This window comes from Bombus pascuorum, chromosome 1 (assembly GCF_905332965.1).
Source record: "Bombus pascuorum chromosome 1, iyBomPasc1.1, whole genome shotgun sequence".
NCBI lineage: Eukaryota > Metazoa > Arthropoda > Insecta > Hymenoptera > Apidae > Bombus > Bombus pascuorum.
This window is the reverse complement of record NC_083488.1, coordinates 7,989,205-8,006,971: the sequence shown is the minus strand read 5'-3', so window position 1 is coordinate 8,006,971 and position 17,767 is coordinate 7,989,205. Positions and strand designations below refer to the sequence as shown.

The following is a 17,767-nucleotide window of genomic DNA, read 5'->3' as shown; positions in this document are numbered from 1 at the left end:
TCTATCCGGAAAGACAGCATCCGTCTCCGGTACGCCGTACGCCCATGAAAGAGGTAAAGGTGTCCGTCAGTCAGTTGAACGCCGCCATTTTCTTGGTGTGTAAACGTTCCGTTAATTTTAGTTGAATAGTTGTATACCGTACGCTACACACCATAGGACGTGTAATCATTCTGGCGTTTTACGCGTCCTCGGCTAGATTTACACCATGAATCAGTCACGAAATTTCACATCATTATTGAATCCAAGTTATTTGCAAAACGCCCAACAAAATGCTGCGACTGCGAATGCGGCTGCTGCTGCGGCTGCAGCAGCTGCCGCGGTGAGTGCCGCGATTGCTAATGGAACGCAGTTGAACTCCAATTCTAATTCCACGACAAATAACACGAGAAAACGTGAAGCAGAAGGCACGTCTGAAATTATCCTTATTACGCTAAGCTCGATTTTCTTCTAATATCGTATTGCTCGACCTGATTTCTTATATGATTATTATCATATTATAATTATAATATTTATTTATGTAATTATAATTATTATACTATATTATAAATATAGTATAATTATTATTTGCTTATAAGGTAGGATTTCTTATAAGTAGGCTAAGGATTTTTTGCATTTATAGCAAATTTAAAATTGTAATAGTGCACAAAATGCTCACAATATGCAAAAGTATACAAAATATCCAAAGTAGTTACTACAGTATTCAGTAGAGTTTCAGACAGTACTCTGTCTAATTAGGTTTACAAAAAAGCAAATCTGCATATAAATTTTCAATCTACTTGTACAAAAGTATGCAACTGAGAATCATTTACAAACATGCAGTGTGTTGGTACACAATATAAGAAATAAATGGGTGCAAACATTGCATATAACTGAAATTAGTGAGTGCTAAAATAGTACTTAGAGAAAATCATCAGCCATATGTGTTTGCATAGATGTATATATAGCCAAATAGGTTTCAATCCTTGGTTTTTTTATATAATATATCTGTAGAAGTTGCATAACATGTGATCCTTTTGATTCTTTTGCATATTTATTTAAATATTTGTATAGAGAAAAATTAAAACCTACTTATAATTGATAATTCAAAAAAATGGAGCATATAAAGTTTTTGAATAAATTAGACACATTAGGTGATGATAAATACCTTCTAGGTGATGTTAAACAGGAAAAAGAGACGAAAGAGGAACGTAGGAAGAGGAGGAAAACTAGATGGAGCGGTAGTGAACATGACAAAACTTTTATACCAGGCATGCCTACGGTTCTACCAACAAACCTGACTCCTGAACAGGAGAAGGCTTACCTCTGTAAGTTTATTTTCTGTAATTCCTTCAGCTATCATTTCTATTTAATTATGTATTATACACACACATATATGTATACATATATGGCCAGGATATGATTTAAGAATCATGCTTCTGCGTATAAATTTCTAAAATTTAATTTTGTAGTACTATAAAAGATGTAAGTATGTATGTATTGTTAAAAAGTTTATAGTTACCAGAGGTAATTGCCATTTCAAGTACTTTCAACAAGCGAGTTTGGCAATAGGAATTGCCAATTTTGCTGAATGATGAATATCGAGTTATCAAACTTCTTAGATTGCCTAAAACTACATTGAAGTTTCTGCTAATTTTTTTTCTTACATGTTTCTATAAAGGAATTCTTTTTTTTTAATCTCATTTGTATATAATAAATCATACAAAAAACTATGATATATTTTTCTAATTGATTAAGAAAAAAGTAACAATTTACTAAAGAGAACATTTAAAAAAAAATTACAAAATACTAGATTTAGGTGAATATTCTACACTTTTGAGACATGCTTACATTATAGAATGTATATGGTTATGGCAAATTGGCAATATCTAACTGTTGGGGTTTCCGCCCCCTCTAACCCGTTGGTTTACAGTTCAGCTGCAGATTGAGGAAATCAGCAGGAAGCTACGCACTGGAGACCTTGGAATTCCACTTAACCCAGAGGAAAGGTTTGAACGAAACTTACATACCAAAAATGACCATAACATATCTACAATACCTATCTACTGACCATTCAGCAGCCCATAAATACAGGGGCCTTATGATATGGCTCCGGTACAGTTAGTGTGGGATACTGATGTCTGTTTGAAAAGATTGGGCTTGATTAAAGCCACCACGCAGCACAGAAGATGAATTTTGATAATATTGGTTTGCCCTAAACAATTTCTTTTACTAATTCATTTTTTTATTAAACACTGCTACAAAAGTCTTAGTTAATAAATATAAATTTGGGGCAATAATTAAAGTGGTAGTATATTAGTATGAATACTTAAATAATATACGTATTTTTCCTGAACATATTTCTTCTGTTTTAAAAACTTTCTATATATATATATATATATATATACATATATACATTGCTTATATATAAATAATATATGTTCATAATATTTGATATAATTAAATGCAAAATACAGATAATGATCATAGTAGCAGTGTTTAACACACAGTGGGTATTCTAGTCCATATATCTTTTTAAATAGTTATACTTTTGCACATGTAGGGATATTCAGAGGTGTTCCTATGCAGATTGCTTTATTCAAGTTAATAGGCTGTATTTCATTATTGTACGCACAATTGCGATTTATTCGATATCGATCGTCTTAATAGAATAATGAAAATTTTGTGCATAGGGCACCTTAATAGAGACTTCTATTAGGCTGCCGTGATCTGCACGGCATTTTATATCTGTTTAACATCATAATGCCACAGGAACATTTATCGTTAATTAACTAAAATAGATTTTTATTCTTAATTACAATTTAATGAGAGATTTCAGGCAAATAATGAAATTCGTAAAATTATAATTGCTAATATAAGCATAATACTGTAAAGATCAATATTACGTTACTTTCAGGTACAACTTAAATAAATACACGTTAATTTTCCTAATAAATTAATTTACTCCAATAGGTTTAACTTTTCTGATTTTAGCTGGAACCATTATTTTATATCATTGTGTTTCATTAGTATTATACAATATAGTAAGATATACAAACTATTAACTAACCCAAAGAAATTATTTCCTAATTATCACAGGATCTATCTTAGCAGCTGACATCATACCGATTTCTGCCGTGCACAAACGCGCAGTCTTCCAGTGGTTACCTATTGAATAGACTAATAGCAATGTTATATTTAACAGTACTTAATTTTTTACTCTTTATTTTAATATCTTGACACTGTTGGAAAACTCTGAAAATTAGTCTTTTCTAAGTCTATAGAATATTTTATAATCAATTCACAATTTCATTAATAGGAATCTTTGTATCTATTTTATATCTTTACCGAATTTGGTTAAAAATTAACAGATATATCTCCTAGATATAAATAGCAATTGTTAACTCTATTAGAATTTTATAATATTTTCTTTAATACATTACCACATCTTTGTTTTAATTATTTTAATTAATTTAATTATTTTAAAATGTTACGTATGTAATACATGTAGGAATGTACTTAACAAATCATTTAATTTTTATTTTAGTTTTCTAATACAAAAATTTAAATTTAATGTACTCAGTGAAATTTGTTTTGCAACATATATTCTATTATCTTCTACAAATTTTCCAACATAGTCAGAATTTACTTTATTTGTTAAAAAGGAAAGGAAAGAATATATGTTAAGAAAAATTTATGACCAAAGCCTAATAACTTTGAAGATCAATTAAAGTGTTATCTCAGTTTCCAACTTTCTGCTAATAATCAGCAGTTTTTCTCTCACTTAATCACACAATCATAGTAGGATCAGGTTGCTTGTATGCTAGTACCATCTTAATTCAAACTTTGTTTCTTGACAAAATTTTATTTTTTTATTTTGCAGATCTCCTTCTCCAGAACCCATATATAGTAGTGATGGTAAACGGTTGAATACAAGAGAATATCGTACTAGACGTAAATTGGAGGAGGAACGTCACAATCTTATTCAGAAGATTCTCAAAATTAATCCAGAATTTAAACCACCGCCAGATTATAAGTAATTACAAATATTTTTTTTATTTATATTTAAAATGTTGGCGTTTTATTTATGTACCGCATTTAAAATTAAATATTTTTAGACCACCAATAATACGAGTGCATGATAAAGTAATGATTCCTCAAGAGGAACATCCAGATATTAACTTTGTTGGCCTTTTGATTGGACCACGTGGAAATACATTGAAATGTAAGTTAAAATAATTTAAGATATTCATAAGATACATAAAGTTTATACAGATTGCGTGTTAATGCTTCCTTTTTAAACACCGTAGCAATGGAGAAGGAAACTGGAGCAAAGATAATAATTCGTGGTAAAGGTTCTGTAAAAGAAGGAAAAGTTGGAAGGAAAGATGGACAACCTTTACCTGGTGAAGATGAACCATTGCATGCATACATTACTGCTAATAATTTAGATGCCGTAAAGAAGGCTGTTGAAAGAGTATGAAGCTTCTTTACAAATTAACATGTTTATAGCGTATATGCTTATTATTAAAATATATTTTTTCAATAGATTCATGAAATTATACGTCAAGGTGTGGAAGTACCTGAGGGGCAAAATGATTTACGACGTAATCAACTTAGAGAATTGGCTTTATTGAATGGAACATTGCGTGAAAATGATGGACCACGTTGTACTAATTGTGGTGCATCTGATCATAAATCATGGCTGGTTAGTATACTGATATTTAAATGTTAATGATATCTTAATGTTTGCAAGTAGATTAATACTTATTTCAATTATTACAGTGTCCAGATAAACCCAACGTAACAAATAATATAGTATGTTCGAGTTGCGGTGGAGCAGGTCACATTGCACGTGACTGTAGATCTAAGAGACCCGGTCAGGGTGGACCAGCTGCTGCGGGTATGGGTGGAATGGGACCGGGTGGAGATAAAGCTAAAATAGACGAGGAATATATGTCTCTTATGGCAGAATTGGGTGAAGGTCCACCACCTGATCGATCTAAAACCGGACAGCCTCGTCAACCAAATCCAAATCCCAATTATCCTGGTCTCTTTGATAGGTAAGTTTCATTCTTCTCTTGCTTCTTATAGGTAAATGCAAATTTTTATAGAAGATATATATACATATAATAATCATCTTGCAATTCTTTTTAGACAACAAGCACCTCGTGCTTTAATGGCTGCACCAGCACATCCACCGCCACAAATGATGCAAGGTGGTCCAATGATGCCTCCACCAGGAATGGCTCCGCCACCTTGGAGTCAAGGAGAAGTGAATAACATGAATGGTATGAACATGCAATGGCAACCTCCTGTTAGTATGCCTCCACCACCTGGCGTGATGCAACCACCTCCACCACCGCCTGGTTCTACATCTCAACCAAATATCCCACCATTGATGCCTTGGATGGCTGGAAACAATCAACCACCACCACCAGGGCAAATGCCACCGACGCAAATTCCACCACCTGGAATGGGTATACCACCATGGCAGCAAGGACAACAGGGGCCAATGCGCCCACCTCCACCTGGAACTGCTCCCCCTCCAGGTTTTCCAGGATGGCAACCGCAACAGATGGGTGGATGGCCACCAGCAGCTCCAGTTCCTCCTCCACCTCAACAACAAACACCAGCTCCCCCTGGCATTGATCTCAACACTTTACCTACGTTATTGGCACAACCACCTCCTCCACCTCCACCAACTAGTTAGTGTAAAGAATCATCAAATTGTCTCATCAAATCTTTATTCGTACAATAGAGGGATATTATCGGTCGTGTCAATAAATAGATTATAATATTGGACTGAAGACAGTTAATAATTATTAATTAGCTGGAATGATTCGCGACTTTAATTAGTCTATTCGTCATACATGGCTATGTTTTTTTTTAAAAAGAAAAAAAAAAAAAGAAAAACTGGGAAAGTATATTGTTAGATAAATATTTTCCAATTCTCCTCAATGGCTATACAACGTTTATAAGAAATTATCTTAGGTTTGCGACATATGTTTGAAATTTCGAGAACATATCGTACTTTATGAATAAAAAATGTTTAAGTTTGGTTACCATTACTTTCGAACTTATTACATGTACCTAAAGCTTTCTTACAAGTGTAAATGTAAGTGATATGCCAAACACATTTTTATAATGTTACTTCAAGCACTTCACAATTTTTACTTATATATTTCTGTAAACATAACATCATATATTACAAACAGAAATATAACTTACTTGTTTGTAGGTAGTATGCATAATACATACATATTATGCACAGTGTAGTAACGCATTTGTTGCTCTGTACAAGTGTTATAATTAATTTTTGCTTCATTATATTACCTAATGTTGAGATAAATATTATGCAATAAATGTTGAAAAATTAAAAATGTTTTCTGTGGGATTGTGCATGTAAGTTCCTTCGTGTTACTAACAAATTGCGACTTCTATGATCTTATACTACTTTATACTATTTCTTTATACTATTTCATTAATTCCGGTAAATGGAGCCTGTTATGAAATATTAGGTTATATAATGAAGCACCAGAACTATTGCTTGTATGAGTAATGATTTGTCAATTCTAAATGTGTTATATATATATATATATATATATATATTAATTATAATTTCTGTAAAAAAATGTCTTTGTTTCACTTTATCAAAAACATATACTTGCGATTTATCGGACATCGAAACATAATATTGTAAACGTCCAAGCGCAATAATTTCGTATCACTGATTTACTAGTAAGAAATAAATTTGTTTTAAATTATATGAAAATCCTACTTTATATATAAAAAAACATTAGTATTGTGTGTTATGTTTAGGATATAAATGATAGTTTGTGAAACTTCATGATAGCTTAATGTGTATATTAACTACACAATAAAAATACATCATGTATTAAAAATATATGTATATTATATATTTTCTAAACCTATTTTCGAAGTGTACATTTTTGTTTAAAAATATTTTAAAACAATTATAAGGAAAATATTTTATTTTCTTTAACATTACAATGTTGAATATTTTATAATACTTTTAAATTAAAAATGATGCTGGAATTTAAACAGTATATATTCAAAATTTTGATATATAAATAAGATCTCAAAAGGTATATGATATCAGTATATACGTATTTACAGACCTCTGGTGGTAGCTGAAAGTTTGAAAGTGACGAGTGATGACCTGCTTTTGCGATTGTAGTCGCATTCTGTAGAGTGTAGTGTTCATCTAAATACGGCACGAGAGACCGAAGTTTCAAATATATTTTCAATTGGTATTTAATATTACCTTTGTCACTGCATAGTTTTATACCTATATGATCTTTTATAACATTTGATTATAAAATTTCATACATTGATAAATATATATGAAAGTAAAAGTGTAGTTTGAAAGACTTAAAATGTTGGAAAAAATAGCAAACTCTTGGATGATCGGTCTGTATTCGCTTGTTGAGAATTCTCGACTTACTCCGAAGGTTTCGAATTTATGGGATAAAGAATCATTCACCGTGCAGCCTATAAATGACACGAAGATAACCAGACCCGACATATTGCTCGGATATTTAATTATATTTTGGATTGTTTTATATTTTATGTATGAGAAGTGCGTTAATGTAAGTTTCAAAAATTTATTTTGCACTTTTATACGTTATGTGTTACCATGTTAATTAATGAATTTGTCAATTATTTTTTTTTTTTTTTTTTTGGACTGGGTCATTTGCAAAGAGTGCAGATAAAGGATAACAAAGCATATTGACAGTATATTTGATAATTTTCGTTTATTAACACAGTCGTTACTTCGACGTATGCGCATTCCATTGATCCAAAGAAATAGAATAATCAAAGCTGTATGGGAATGTGGATTTTGCTTTGGCAGCATTTGTTATCTAAAATCATCCACTATTAAAACGTTAAGCCTCTTCTTTGGAGAACAGGAGGTGACACATGAGGAAATGGGAGTCATTCTACATAAAAGCTTTTACTTTCATTGGGCAGGATTAGAGATCTTATGCCATGGAGCTTGGGCGAAAGGCTGGGCCAATTTTCTATTTGCGTCTTTCATCATGAACCCATACCAAGAAAAGTAAAGCAACTCCTATTTTAACACTTAGCATATGCTTGGTTCTTTGTATTACTTTATATATTTAAACATATAATATTGAAACTTAGTTACTAAGTAAATTTAAATAATGCAAGTTGTATTTTACATGATTTTACAATTTTCTTCACAGATGGTGTACAGTGGTGAGCACATTTCTATTTTCTAAGGCAGTTGATACAATTATAATAAATATTAGCCGAATCTTATTATGTGTATCTCATTTTATTGGAAGAAAGTTACCCAAATTATTCTTCTGCCTTCATTGTCTTAGTTGGTTAGTATATTAAAAATTTGATGTATTTTTGATCATATTTTCATGACAAATACCTATTTCAGGATATACTTGTATGTACTATTTGTACCAAAATTTTTATGGTCAGAAAATGTGGAATACACAAGAGCACAGATAGGTTTGCAGCTGTGGTTCATAGCAGAGTGTTTAGATTCTGTAATATATCATGCAATAATTTATTTAGAAACTTATCTCATTATAGCAATTTTTTGTTACTAAAAAATATACTTTTTAGGTATGGTTTAGATTTTTAGCATATGCAAAAGCTACACACTGGCTAGAAACATGCTTATTTCCCTTGCCAACGCAAGAAACAATTGAACTGGCAGGGATACAAAAGCGACATAGAGATTCCTTAAAAAAATTAGTGAACAGAACATCAAAAAGGGCAGAACTCTGGCAAACCCTGTTCTGTAAGTATATTCAAATAAAACATTTACACATTGATATTAATTGTGATTTTTTAATAAAATTAGGTGCTGTGGCTATTAAGAAAAAAATCAAAAGAATTAGGCAAGCAAAGCAAAGTGATTCCATATTAGTGGATAATTTTACAGAAGAGAAATTAATTGCAACAGAGGAAATAAAAGAAATAAATAAAGAGCAGAAAGATGAGATCATGGAACAATATAGTCAAACTGGAAATGAGTAAATTGTTTAGGTTATTCATAGATCATAAATTACTAGCTTTAATTATAACAAATTTTTAATTGAAAGTATTAAAAAAACCAAAGAAACAAAAGCTTGCACTAAATCTCATAGCTTTTTAGTATAAAAAACAAGTTTATTTAAGAATTCTATTGATATACACCTATTTATGTAGAAAATTCTATTATTTACATACAGATTAAGAATGCATTTTGCAAGTAACATTATCTTTCTTAAGGTCTGCGCGATTAATAAAATACTTCAATAATGTTACAGACGAGTTTACTATATATGTACTTACATAAGGATGTGTACTTAAAAACTGTATGTAATTATCTTAATTATGAATTTAAATTCAAGCCTTTAATAGTTATTATCAATTAACTGTTTAATGTAAGTTTGTTCGTCGAATATTTATTTAAGAAACAATTTTTACGATAACGTAGGATAAAAGCACCATTTGTATATTACTCTTACAATTTTATCATTTGTTTTTTAAATATTAAGCTCCAAGCACGATATGTAGATCTACATGACGACTTAATAACGATAGTGTTTATACTTGCTAAAATAATATTGCCTTCGTTTATATGGAACCGACGTTGCGAGGTTTATAGATGGTAATAGAGCATAATGTGATAAACAAATATCTTATCTGTAATAGAGTGACAGTAATTAGAAACTGAAGATTGTAACACAGAGCAATACATCTTGGAAACAATAAAATTGTTGTTTATGAAACAACTGAAACTCTAAGATTAGTTTTAGCTCAGGTTAAGTTGTATTTTAAACGATATTCGATTCTTGAGCTTTTTTGATTTAAAATATAAAGAAACAGATATAAATACATGGATTGCAGGATATATAGAATTGGTCCAGGAATGTAAAAAGATCATTTTCAATTTAATGTTCGTGTAAATTTTGTTCATTAATTACAACTCCTTTAATTAAAGTACAAAAAAGAATAATAATCGTCTTTCAAATCACTGTAATGGTAAATAATTAATGTTATTTATATAGAAAGTTAGAGAAAGAAGTTACTATGTATGTACATATATAAAATAGATTGTGTGTGTATGCAAAGAGTTGAAGATTGAACATGTAAACTTAAATATTTCTAAAAAAATTGGATCATGTTTTTCTTGTGCGTATTTTACTACAAAGAAAAGCTATTTAAGTGACTCGTTGTTCCTAGATATATAAAGTTTTATTTCCGATCATTTTGGACTGTGTCAATAAAATATAGTACATGTATTTAGGCTGAATTGTTCCACGATGTTATACAGTTCAATGAAAAATATTATAAATGAATGTTTGAATAAAATTGTACTCAATATATCGGCAGCGTCGTATGCCTCGATAATATCGCACTTCTAAAAACTGTTAAAACATTTGGTTTAGAAACTTATAAATAAAACGTTGTATTATACAGATGCGTAATACATTTTCTTTTCAACTTTACAACAATTAATAAAATTATTCAAGCGACTGTATCTTTATATTAATATCTGAAGGGAGATGTCATAGGGAGTTCCTATGTTTTTGCAAATATGTAAATACATGTTTGTTTCTTCTTTAATATAATAAAGAATTATGGTTTCTTTGTTTGCAAATGGGTATTGAATAGGATAACGCAAATTAAGTGTCATATGTTCATATGAAATAGCTGTTAAATATAACAGAGCTTCTTATTTAAAATCTTTTTATTTAAAATCATTAAAAAAAAACAAAATAATATATTATTGAGCTAATACAAAATGATTGAACAATCTAAGGTTACAGAAAAGTAGGAGTTCCAAGAAGTAAGGTGTTAATACTTTATTTACAGGACATTTTCAAAGTTACATCTCAGTTTCTTAAACATAGTTATTTTTTCTACACCTTAGATTGCTTGGAAGTCACTTTCTGTATTTTATTGAATCTGATCTTTTAATCCTTCTTTAAAAAAGATATATATAGAAAACTAAGTCTTCTTATTTTTTTATAAATAACTATCTCATTTGACACTTATTTTGAAATATCTTATACAAGCCCAACACCTTACTGTAATATCTTAAGCAAGAAATATTTTTTTTTAAAAGAATTACTTATTCTTAAATACAGTAATGTATTTAAGTAATTTCCGTGGCTAAAAATTAAGTTCGTCGCAGTTATGAATTATAATGGGTACATTATTTCATATTAAGAAATGAAAATCACGTATAAAGTGAAAGTACATAATCGATGGTAAAACATTTAATCATAGATTGACAGATTATGCGCTACGCACAATCCGACGAGTAAAACTACATTTAATATAGCAACACTTCTCTCCCTGAATGCGTTGTGAGTCCGAGTGTTGAATATAAGGCCATTTCATGTGAATGACGACCGTTAAAAGTTCAACACACCATTTATAAAATTTCTTCCTTTATGGGAACAACATCTTCAATTTCGTGAATGAAGACAAACTGTCTGCTTAATTTATGTAGGTTTTATAATCGAGCTTATAGACACACTCACAAAATATCTTGCCATATTACTTTTATCGTGTGTGGTAATGGTTATTTATAATATTTATATATTTATATATATATATATATATATCGTTAAATTGTTTTGTAACTTACGTTGAGTAACTATCACTGCGCTTACTTCCTCATAATAATGTATAATCAATTTTTCTTCTTTTTTCCTACTTTTTGTTTTTTTTTTTGTTTCATTAATACTCTTCACACATTCACGCGTATAACTTTCACGCTCTCTTTCTTTCTTTCTCTCTCTCTCTCTCTCTCTCTATCATGCTCTCTCTCTCAAACGACAAACAATTAAAATAAAAAAATATTCAGAAACACAGGGTCCACATGTAAAATTCATATCTATGCGATGACCGCGCCAACCACAAGCTAATTTTTGTTTCTTTCGTTCTCTCAAAATTTTTTTCCTAATTTTATCGTTTCCAAAAGAAACTCCCGTGTATTACAAACGATAATAATAATAAAATTCGCTAGAAGAATTTGTATCGTCGAGTAATTCTCATTAATTAGTTTTTTCGGAGTAGTGCATACAAAATTGTCAAAATGTTCTTCTTTGTCGGTGTGTTTGTTGACTACTGGTGGCAGGCATTTATGGTTCGTCATGATACACACTACGAGCCGAGGTTTTTCAAAGTATTAGGACTGGTTGGAAAGTCTACGATCAGCGGCCAAAAAGAGTCTCTTCGAAAGGATTTTTAAGCAGCGGATCGTTGCTTCGTTTTTTTTTTTAAGACGTAAAATCCTGGCTATTCATATATACTTAACTAGTCATTTTACCAATTACTCGGCTCTACTTATTTCCATTTTTTTTTTTTTATTATTATTTTTTCTTTTCGTTTATTTTTCGCATCTGTATTAAGAGGGAACAACAGTGAACCGGAAACACGCGACTGTTGTCCATCAAAAGTAAGTCGTTAATTTTCGTAGCTTAGGAAGACAGTAAATTATTCTGAACGCGATTGCAATAATAAACAGTTGCAATTGTTTTCATATTACTTCGTTTTTTTCGTGCGTTTCATCTTGTTTTCTTGTCTTTTCATGTACGCGATGTTAATATGTCTAATAAATTTCTCACGGTTCGTCGGTGATACTGGAACGAACGTAATTACGAAAGTGTATCTTATTACGAACATATTACGTATTATGAGCAATAAAAGTTGAGTCGGTGAAACTTTCTTAGGCCTAACGCTTCTTCTTCTTCTCTTACGTCAATTTGCTCGTCGTACGTGAATCCAGATTTTTAGAATTTGCAGCTTCACAACTAGAGAGACACGCGACTTTGTTCTCTATTCTTTTCTTTTCTTTTTATTCTGTGAAAATATGGCCCCATTGTTACAGGCTCAATGTAAACTTCGGAAACTGTTCAATATCTTCTTCCTTTCATTCTTTTCCTTTTTTTCCTGAGTCTGCAACAGGCTTTGTCAAATTCCATGCCATCTACATTAATTATTGTGATCCTTTTTCCATTACTTTAACAATTGCTTTGGTACGTCGTTGATCGTTCTCCGTTTTAAAACTCGTTTCGATTCGAAACTATGTTGTGTCTAAAATATAACACTTCGGTCCCACATTTTTTCTTCGCTGTGTGTAACGAGACACGAGAACACTTTAATGCGATTCAATGGCAAAATTGCGTTCTTTGAGGCGTTCTTCAAGGGTGACGGAACATCAGTGATTCCTTAAACACTTAAATAACAAATTAATATTTATATTGTATGTTTAACTTTTTTTTATGACTATTGTTCACGATCGTTCTTAGAAATGACCTCGAATGTAATTCGTTTGTTAATTTTATACCGTTAAAGAATCACAATTGTACTGTGAATGCAACTGGCATAAACTCGAACTCTTCTTAGGTCTCTCCACATTAATTCTACGTTGTGTACATGTATCAACAACCTGATTTCTCTACATGTCTTTCGTTCGTTTGTAATATGAACAATAAAACCACGAGTCAAAAATCATTTGCCTTCAACGTTCATGCAAAAACATATTTCTTGTCCTTTGCAAGTATTTTAATCTTTTACATGAGAACTGAAGAAACATAATATTATCATTTAGAAATATGACTTTCAAGGGTGCAATCAAGGTCAAGAAATATGTTCAATTACATTTATTTCATTTCCATTTTATCTAATTGTCGTCCATTTTCGTTAGTGTTATTCCTACGTTCTGATCGCTGATGTGCGTATGATTTGAGAATCCTCGCCTTGAGCAGGGGAATAGCAGTTAATTGGCCGTTAGTCGTATAATTCGCGCGAAAAATCGAAGACTCCCTTTCTCTCATCGAGGCTTCAGTCTTTCAATCGTTTACACCAGGGACGAGAAACCTCTGTTTTTTCAATCGTGTTCGCAAATATATCGAAATTTCTTAAATTCGAATAAAATGAATGAATTGCATACATTTACCAATGTCTATTCAAACGTATATTTATCGTTCTCGTATTACAAACCAATAAATCTGTAAATGTATACTTTCAAATGAAAAATTGCAAACGGTTGCGAGAATTAAAGAACTGACACCGATAATATAATTAATTCAGAATTCAAGCGATAGAAGTGGAAGTATTATAATGATAGGACTATATAGAAATATTTGAACGATACCAACTCCTTCGGATCTAGCAAAATGGCAGCCGAAGGTTATCAATGTCGATTAACGCTAACAGACTTTCCGTACAACCTATATGTACCATCGAAATGATTGACAGCACGTGGGTATTCTCTGCAAAAGAGTCCCTGGTCAACGTGAACGCATTTTCATAATTTGTTCTTACGTTGTTGCGTAATACATTGTATATGTATGTACGTGTGTAACGCATGTGTATGCGAGCATGCGTCGTACGTGAAGGTAACGAAATTGAACAATTGTCTCTCAGAGGCTTGTGACGATGTGTGGCTTGGCAGTGGTGGAAGCGATCTCGGACAGTCGCACGTCAATGGGGATGCGATCGTCATAGAGCGTTGGTGCCTGCAGGATGATACCTGCCGTGCCGACGACTACGGCTAGTGTAAAAATCCACAGGAATAACCTGTCAAGCACCATCGCGACGTATTTCCAATCTTCTTTGACCTAAACAATTAACAATGATTAAATCGACTAGATAACTAATTGCATGGTAGTAGATTATTTTTTTCACTTTTCGACGAGGAATGAACTAATGAAATTTTATTCAGGAAAAATACTCATAACGTTGACCTTGACAATATATTTCAGGTTCATCGAAATTAGTAAGGTGTTTCCTATTCTGCATAACTATCATCATTTATTTTAAACATTCTATCGTTTATTCTATTCTCATCGTCTATTTTGTTATTATAAAGCGGGAAGTAAAGGTTTGCATACTCTGGTAGAGTCCTCTTCTCTTTTCGTATGGTCAGCTATGAAACGAATGCCTTCAATAGCCTTATATAGCTCTGGGCAGTGATGCCAATGATGAAGAGTGTTACAGAGAGCGTCCACGCTCTCCTCGGTCGGCAGTTGCGGTGGAGGAGCAGCCGTGGTTGCTGGTGAACCGTGAATGCGACACGCACTTCCTAAATTCACAGCTTCTAATTCCCTAATAATCACATATTTATTTTTTTTTTTTTCTAGAATAAACAAATGTCAGGATCTTCTTATTTATTTTACTTAAAACAAAGTTTTAAGAAGTATCCATTATTATTCTTGCTACCTATAAAGGTATGATTGTTTTTTTTTTTTTGCAAAATTAACAATCATTTTTAAAAAGGAGAAGATAAAATCGTGGAAAAAGAATGTCACTTCTGTGAACCATTTTAAATATACATTTGAAACATTTGTTATTAATGAAGTTTACATACCGAGGGTGTAATTCGTCCCGCGAATCGAGACTCGGGAACAAAACGGAGGACTCAACCAACTCCGAAGCCGAAGTCTCTACGAAGAGAGATGGGTCTCGTAATTCGAGACCATTGCACGTTCTGACCATCACGCGTTGGCCGTGATGGGCACCCATGGTACGTTTGTCTATCTGGTACTGCGGCCTGTTAAATAAAAAATATAATCACTATCAACGAGAGCACAAACGATATTAAATAATATATTTGAATATTTTAATCTTTATATTTAATTTCTAATTTCTTTACATCAATAAGATCAACAAGCAGTCACCATAAAAATGTTAAAAACTAATTGTAATGAATTGCATACATATTTCTGGTGTCTGAATATATTTACACTTTAGTAATGTTGACAAGCTTTTCATTCTGAAATCTCTTTATATTCTCTAACAATAGACATTAATTTTATAAGCTCGTGGAACTACGCTCTATACTATTACAATTACTGGAATGGTATTTCGTTTGTACAGGCGACATGATTATCGTAAGGCGATGGTGTCAAGCATGTCGGTGGACGTAGTGACGATTTATTATAATCGATGTGTAATCAATTATTGGAAACATTACGTTGCAAGTAGTGTGTAGAAGATTCCAACAAGGTGCTACACGACGTGTAGTGCTGAATTGTGCATAACATTGTATGGAACTGTCGAGCTACCGTGTTAGCATTTACAGTGACTAATGTGCAGGATTCCAAATCGTTTGAACGAGATAAATGGATCTGCGAATTTTCAGTCCCTGCCCTTATGCAAATTTCTTCATCTTCTTAACAACTAGGATCTCGGCTCTCAAGTTTCCATATAATATTCTTGACATATCAACAAGTCTTCAATATCTTTAATTTCTTTAAATGCTTTCCTCTTTCTTTGTATATTTTACAAACGAATTTCGATACTTTACTATGTTTGTTTGCATCTCGGCCGAAACTACAAATACAAATGTAAATGCAAATTCAATTCCAGTTTGGTGGACAGAGGAAGAGACAGAAAAAGAGAAGGGAGAGAATGGTGGATTGTGCTAATGGTTGTAGACACGACGTGGCGCTAACGTCACGTGCGAGGCCACTAATGAACGTTCTAATGCTGCTTGGCATAGGCCCAACGGCTGGTCCAAATGCTCGGTAAAATCATATCTTGCCTGGAATCGTAATCGGATCTCTTCGAAGACGTATTATACCTGCGCATCACCAGTAGTCTTGGCAGAACATGGATAAAAACACGACGGACCCACGGTGCCATCACGTGCGTCTGTGGTGACCGGAAGTGAACATTAAGGACTACCACGGTTACGCATATACTGAAAATAGACGTTATATTAAATTATACTGTCACATATAATTTACTTATTATAAAAACTTAGAACTCAAATTAAAATCGAACTTGGAGAGTGAAACCGTCATTTAGAAATTTTACCATACAATTATTAGCTCAAACAGAATTAATTATACGTTACTAATACTCAAGGTCAAACGGAGATTCCAATCCTCCGCTATATAACAGTTTATTTGTATAATAAATTCGTTATAAATTTCGTAAGAAGCAGGTTTTAGAAATTTAAATATTTGTCGATCGTTATACCTGAAGGTGTCTAAGATCATGGTGAAGAGGACGAATTTACCGAGAAGCGGTACCACGAGCGACGTGGGCGGGATAATTTCGGCCAGCAGGAGGAAGAACACAGTCAGCGACAGTAAAATCGAAATTGATAGGCTGACCTGCAATTAAACGATCAATCGTGTCAATTACATCGCAACGATACATTTTCTCATTTTTTTTTTCGAAAAGAAACGGTACCTATCAAGAAACAAAAAGGTAAACGAAAAGGGAGAAAGATGCAGGAGGAATACAGGAAAAGAAAGAAGTGGAAACAATCGAAGAGAAAGTTCTGATACGATTCAGAATGTAGTGGGCACGCTCGAGCAAAGTGACTCCGCCACAAAGAGACAAAGAGGTAGCCCTCGAGGTTAAGTGTGAAGAACAAAACGTTCCTTTCATTCGTTCATGACACAGTATTGTATTTCGAAACGTGCTAAGGTCGTGTCATTACTTGTGATACCAATTATATAGCGATTAGAAAGAAAACGAACTCAACGAAGAAGAAGCTCGTGTCCATTAAAAAAATGTCCTTTTCTAACAGAAAATCGACGTCGCCTTAAATTACTTTCTTTCAAGTATCATTCCTTCGAATTTGCTGAATCCCCAAGGCGGATTTCTTTTCAAAGTAAACCCGAACTTTTCAAACAGAAGACGGTGTAGAGCCGTACACAGTCGCCCACAGGGAACACGCGAAGATAAATATGACTCGGATATTTCGCGATAGATTGGTGTAGGTTTCAAATCAGTAGACAAACTAGAAACGAAGAACAAAGCCCGA

The 17,767-nt window shown here is 32.4% G+C and overlaps 3 protein-coding genes across 7 annotated transcripts in view; 2 read left to right on the top strand and 1 right to left on the bottom strand.

Annotated features, from left to right (window-relative positions):
* The first annotated feature begins 9 nt into the window (after positions 1-9).
* Positions 10-6,359, top strand: LOC132916349 (splicing factor 1-like). 2 transcript variants are annotated; one of them, XM_060976266.1, is made up of 9 exons: positions 10-404; positions 1,152-1,304; positions 1,910-1,985; positions 3,860-4,012; positions 4,095-4,201; positions 4,287-4,453; positions 4,526-4,684; positions 4,762-5,039; positions 5,134-6,359. In XM_060976266.1, exons 1-9 carry the CDS (start codon positions 206-208, stop codon positions 5,687-5,689), a joined length of 1,848 nt encoding a protein of 615 aa, XP_060832249.1. In that variant the 5' UTR covers positions 10-205; the 3' UTR covers positions 5,690-6,359. The 2 variants fall into 2 exon arrangements, with proteins under 2 accessions (XP_060832249.1, XP_060832256.1); XM_060976273.1 differs by having other exon boundaries at positions 36-53.
* Positions 6,360-7,127: 768 nt separating this feature from the next.
* Positions 7,128-10,448, top strand: LOC132916418 (uncharacterized). Its single transcript, XM_060976403.1, has 6 exons — positions 7,128-7,589; positions 7,767-8,059; positions 8,208-8,351; positions 8,414-8,525; positions 8,605-8,782; positions 8,846-10,448. Exons 1-6 carry the CDS (start codon positions 7,377-7,379, stop codon positions 9,019-9,021), a joined length of 1,116 nt encoding a protein of 371 aa, XP_060832386.1. The 5' UTR covers positions 7,128-7,376; the 3' UTR covers positions 9,022-10,448.
* A 1,246-nt stretch (positions 10,449-11,694) lies between these two features.
* LOC132916378 (acetylcholine receptor subunit alpha-like) overlaps positions 11,695-17,767 on the bottom strand; it is a 104,826-nt gene continuing 98,753 nt past the window's right edge. For 3 of the 4 annotated variants that reach the window (XM_060976314.1, XM_060976303.1, XM_060976323.1), the window contains 5 exons: positions 16,972-17,108; positions 16,532-16,690; positions 15,356-15,538; positions 14,880-15,093; positions 11,695-14,606 (listed from right to left, as the gene is read on the bottom strand). In XM_060976314.1, coding sequence (XP_060832297.1) covers positions 14,409-14,606; positions 14,880-15,093; positions 15,356-15,538; positions 16,532-16,690; positions 16,972-17,108 — 891 coding nt within the window. In that variant the 3' untranslated portion in view covers positions 11,695-14,408. The remainder of the gene's footprint in view (positions 14,607-14,879; positions 15,094-15,355; positions 15,539-16,531; positions 16,691-16,971; positions 17,109-17,767) is intronic. The other variant, XM_060976332.1, reaches the window with a different exon arrangement.

Excerpts from the sequence above, each read along its gene's own strand:
- LOC132916349 (XM_060976266.1), top strand. The coding sequence starts at position 206 with ATGAATCAGTCACGAAATTTCACATCATTATTGAATCCAAGTTATTTG. Across the intron at positions 4,013-4,094 it reads AAACCACCGCCAGATTATAA|ACCACCAATAATACGAGTGC; the intron begins GTAATTACAAAT and ends AAATATTTTTAG. Across the intron at positions 4,454-4,525 it reads TAAAGAAGGCTGTTGAAAGA|ATTCATGAAATTATACGTCA; the intron begins GTATGAAGCTTC and ends TTTTTTCAATAG.
- LOC132916418 (XM_060976403.1), top strand. The coding sequence starts at position 7,377 with ATGTTGGAAAAAATAGCAAACTCTTGGATGATCGGTCTGTATTCGCTT. Across the intron at positions 7,590-7,766 it reads TGTATGAGAAGTGCGTTAAT|TCGTTACTTCGACGTATGCG; the intron begins GTAAGTTTCAAA and ends TTATTAACACAG. Across the intron at positions 8,352-8,413 it reads TGCCTTCATTGTCTTAGTTG|GATATACTTGTATGTACTAT; the intron begins GTTAGTATATTA and ends TACCTATTTCAG.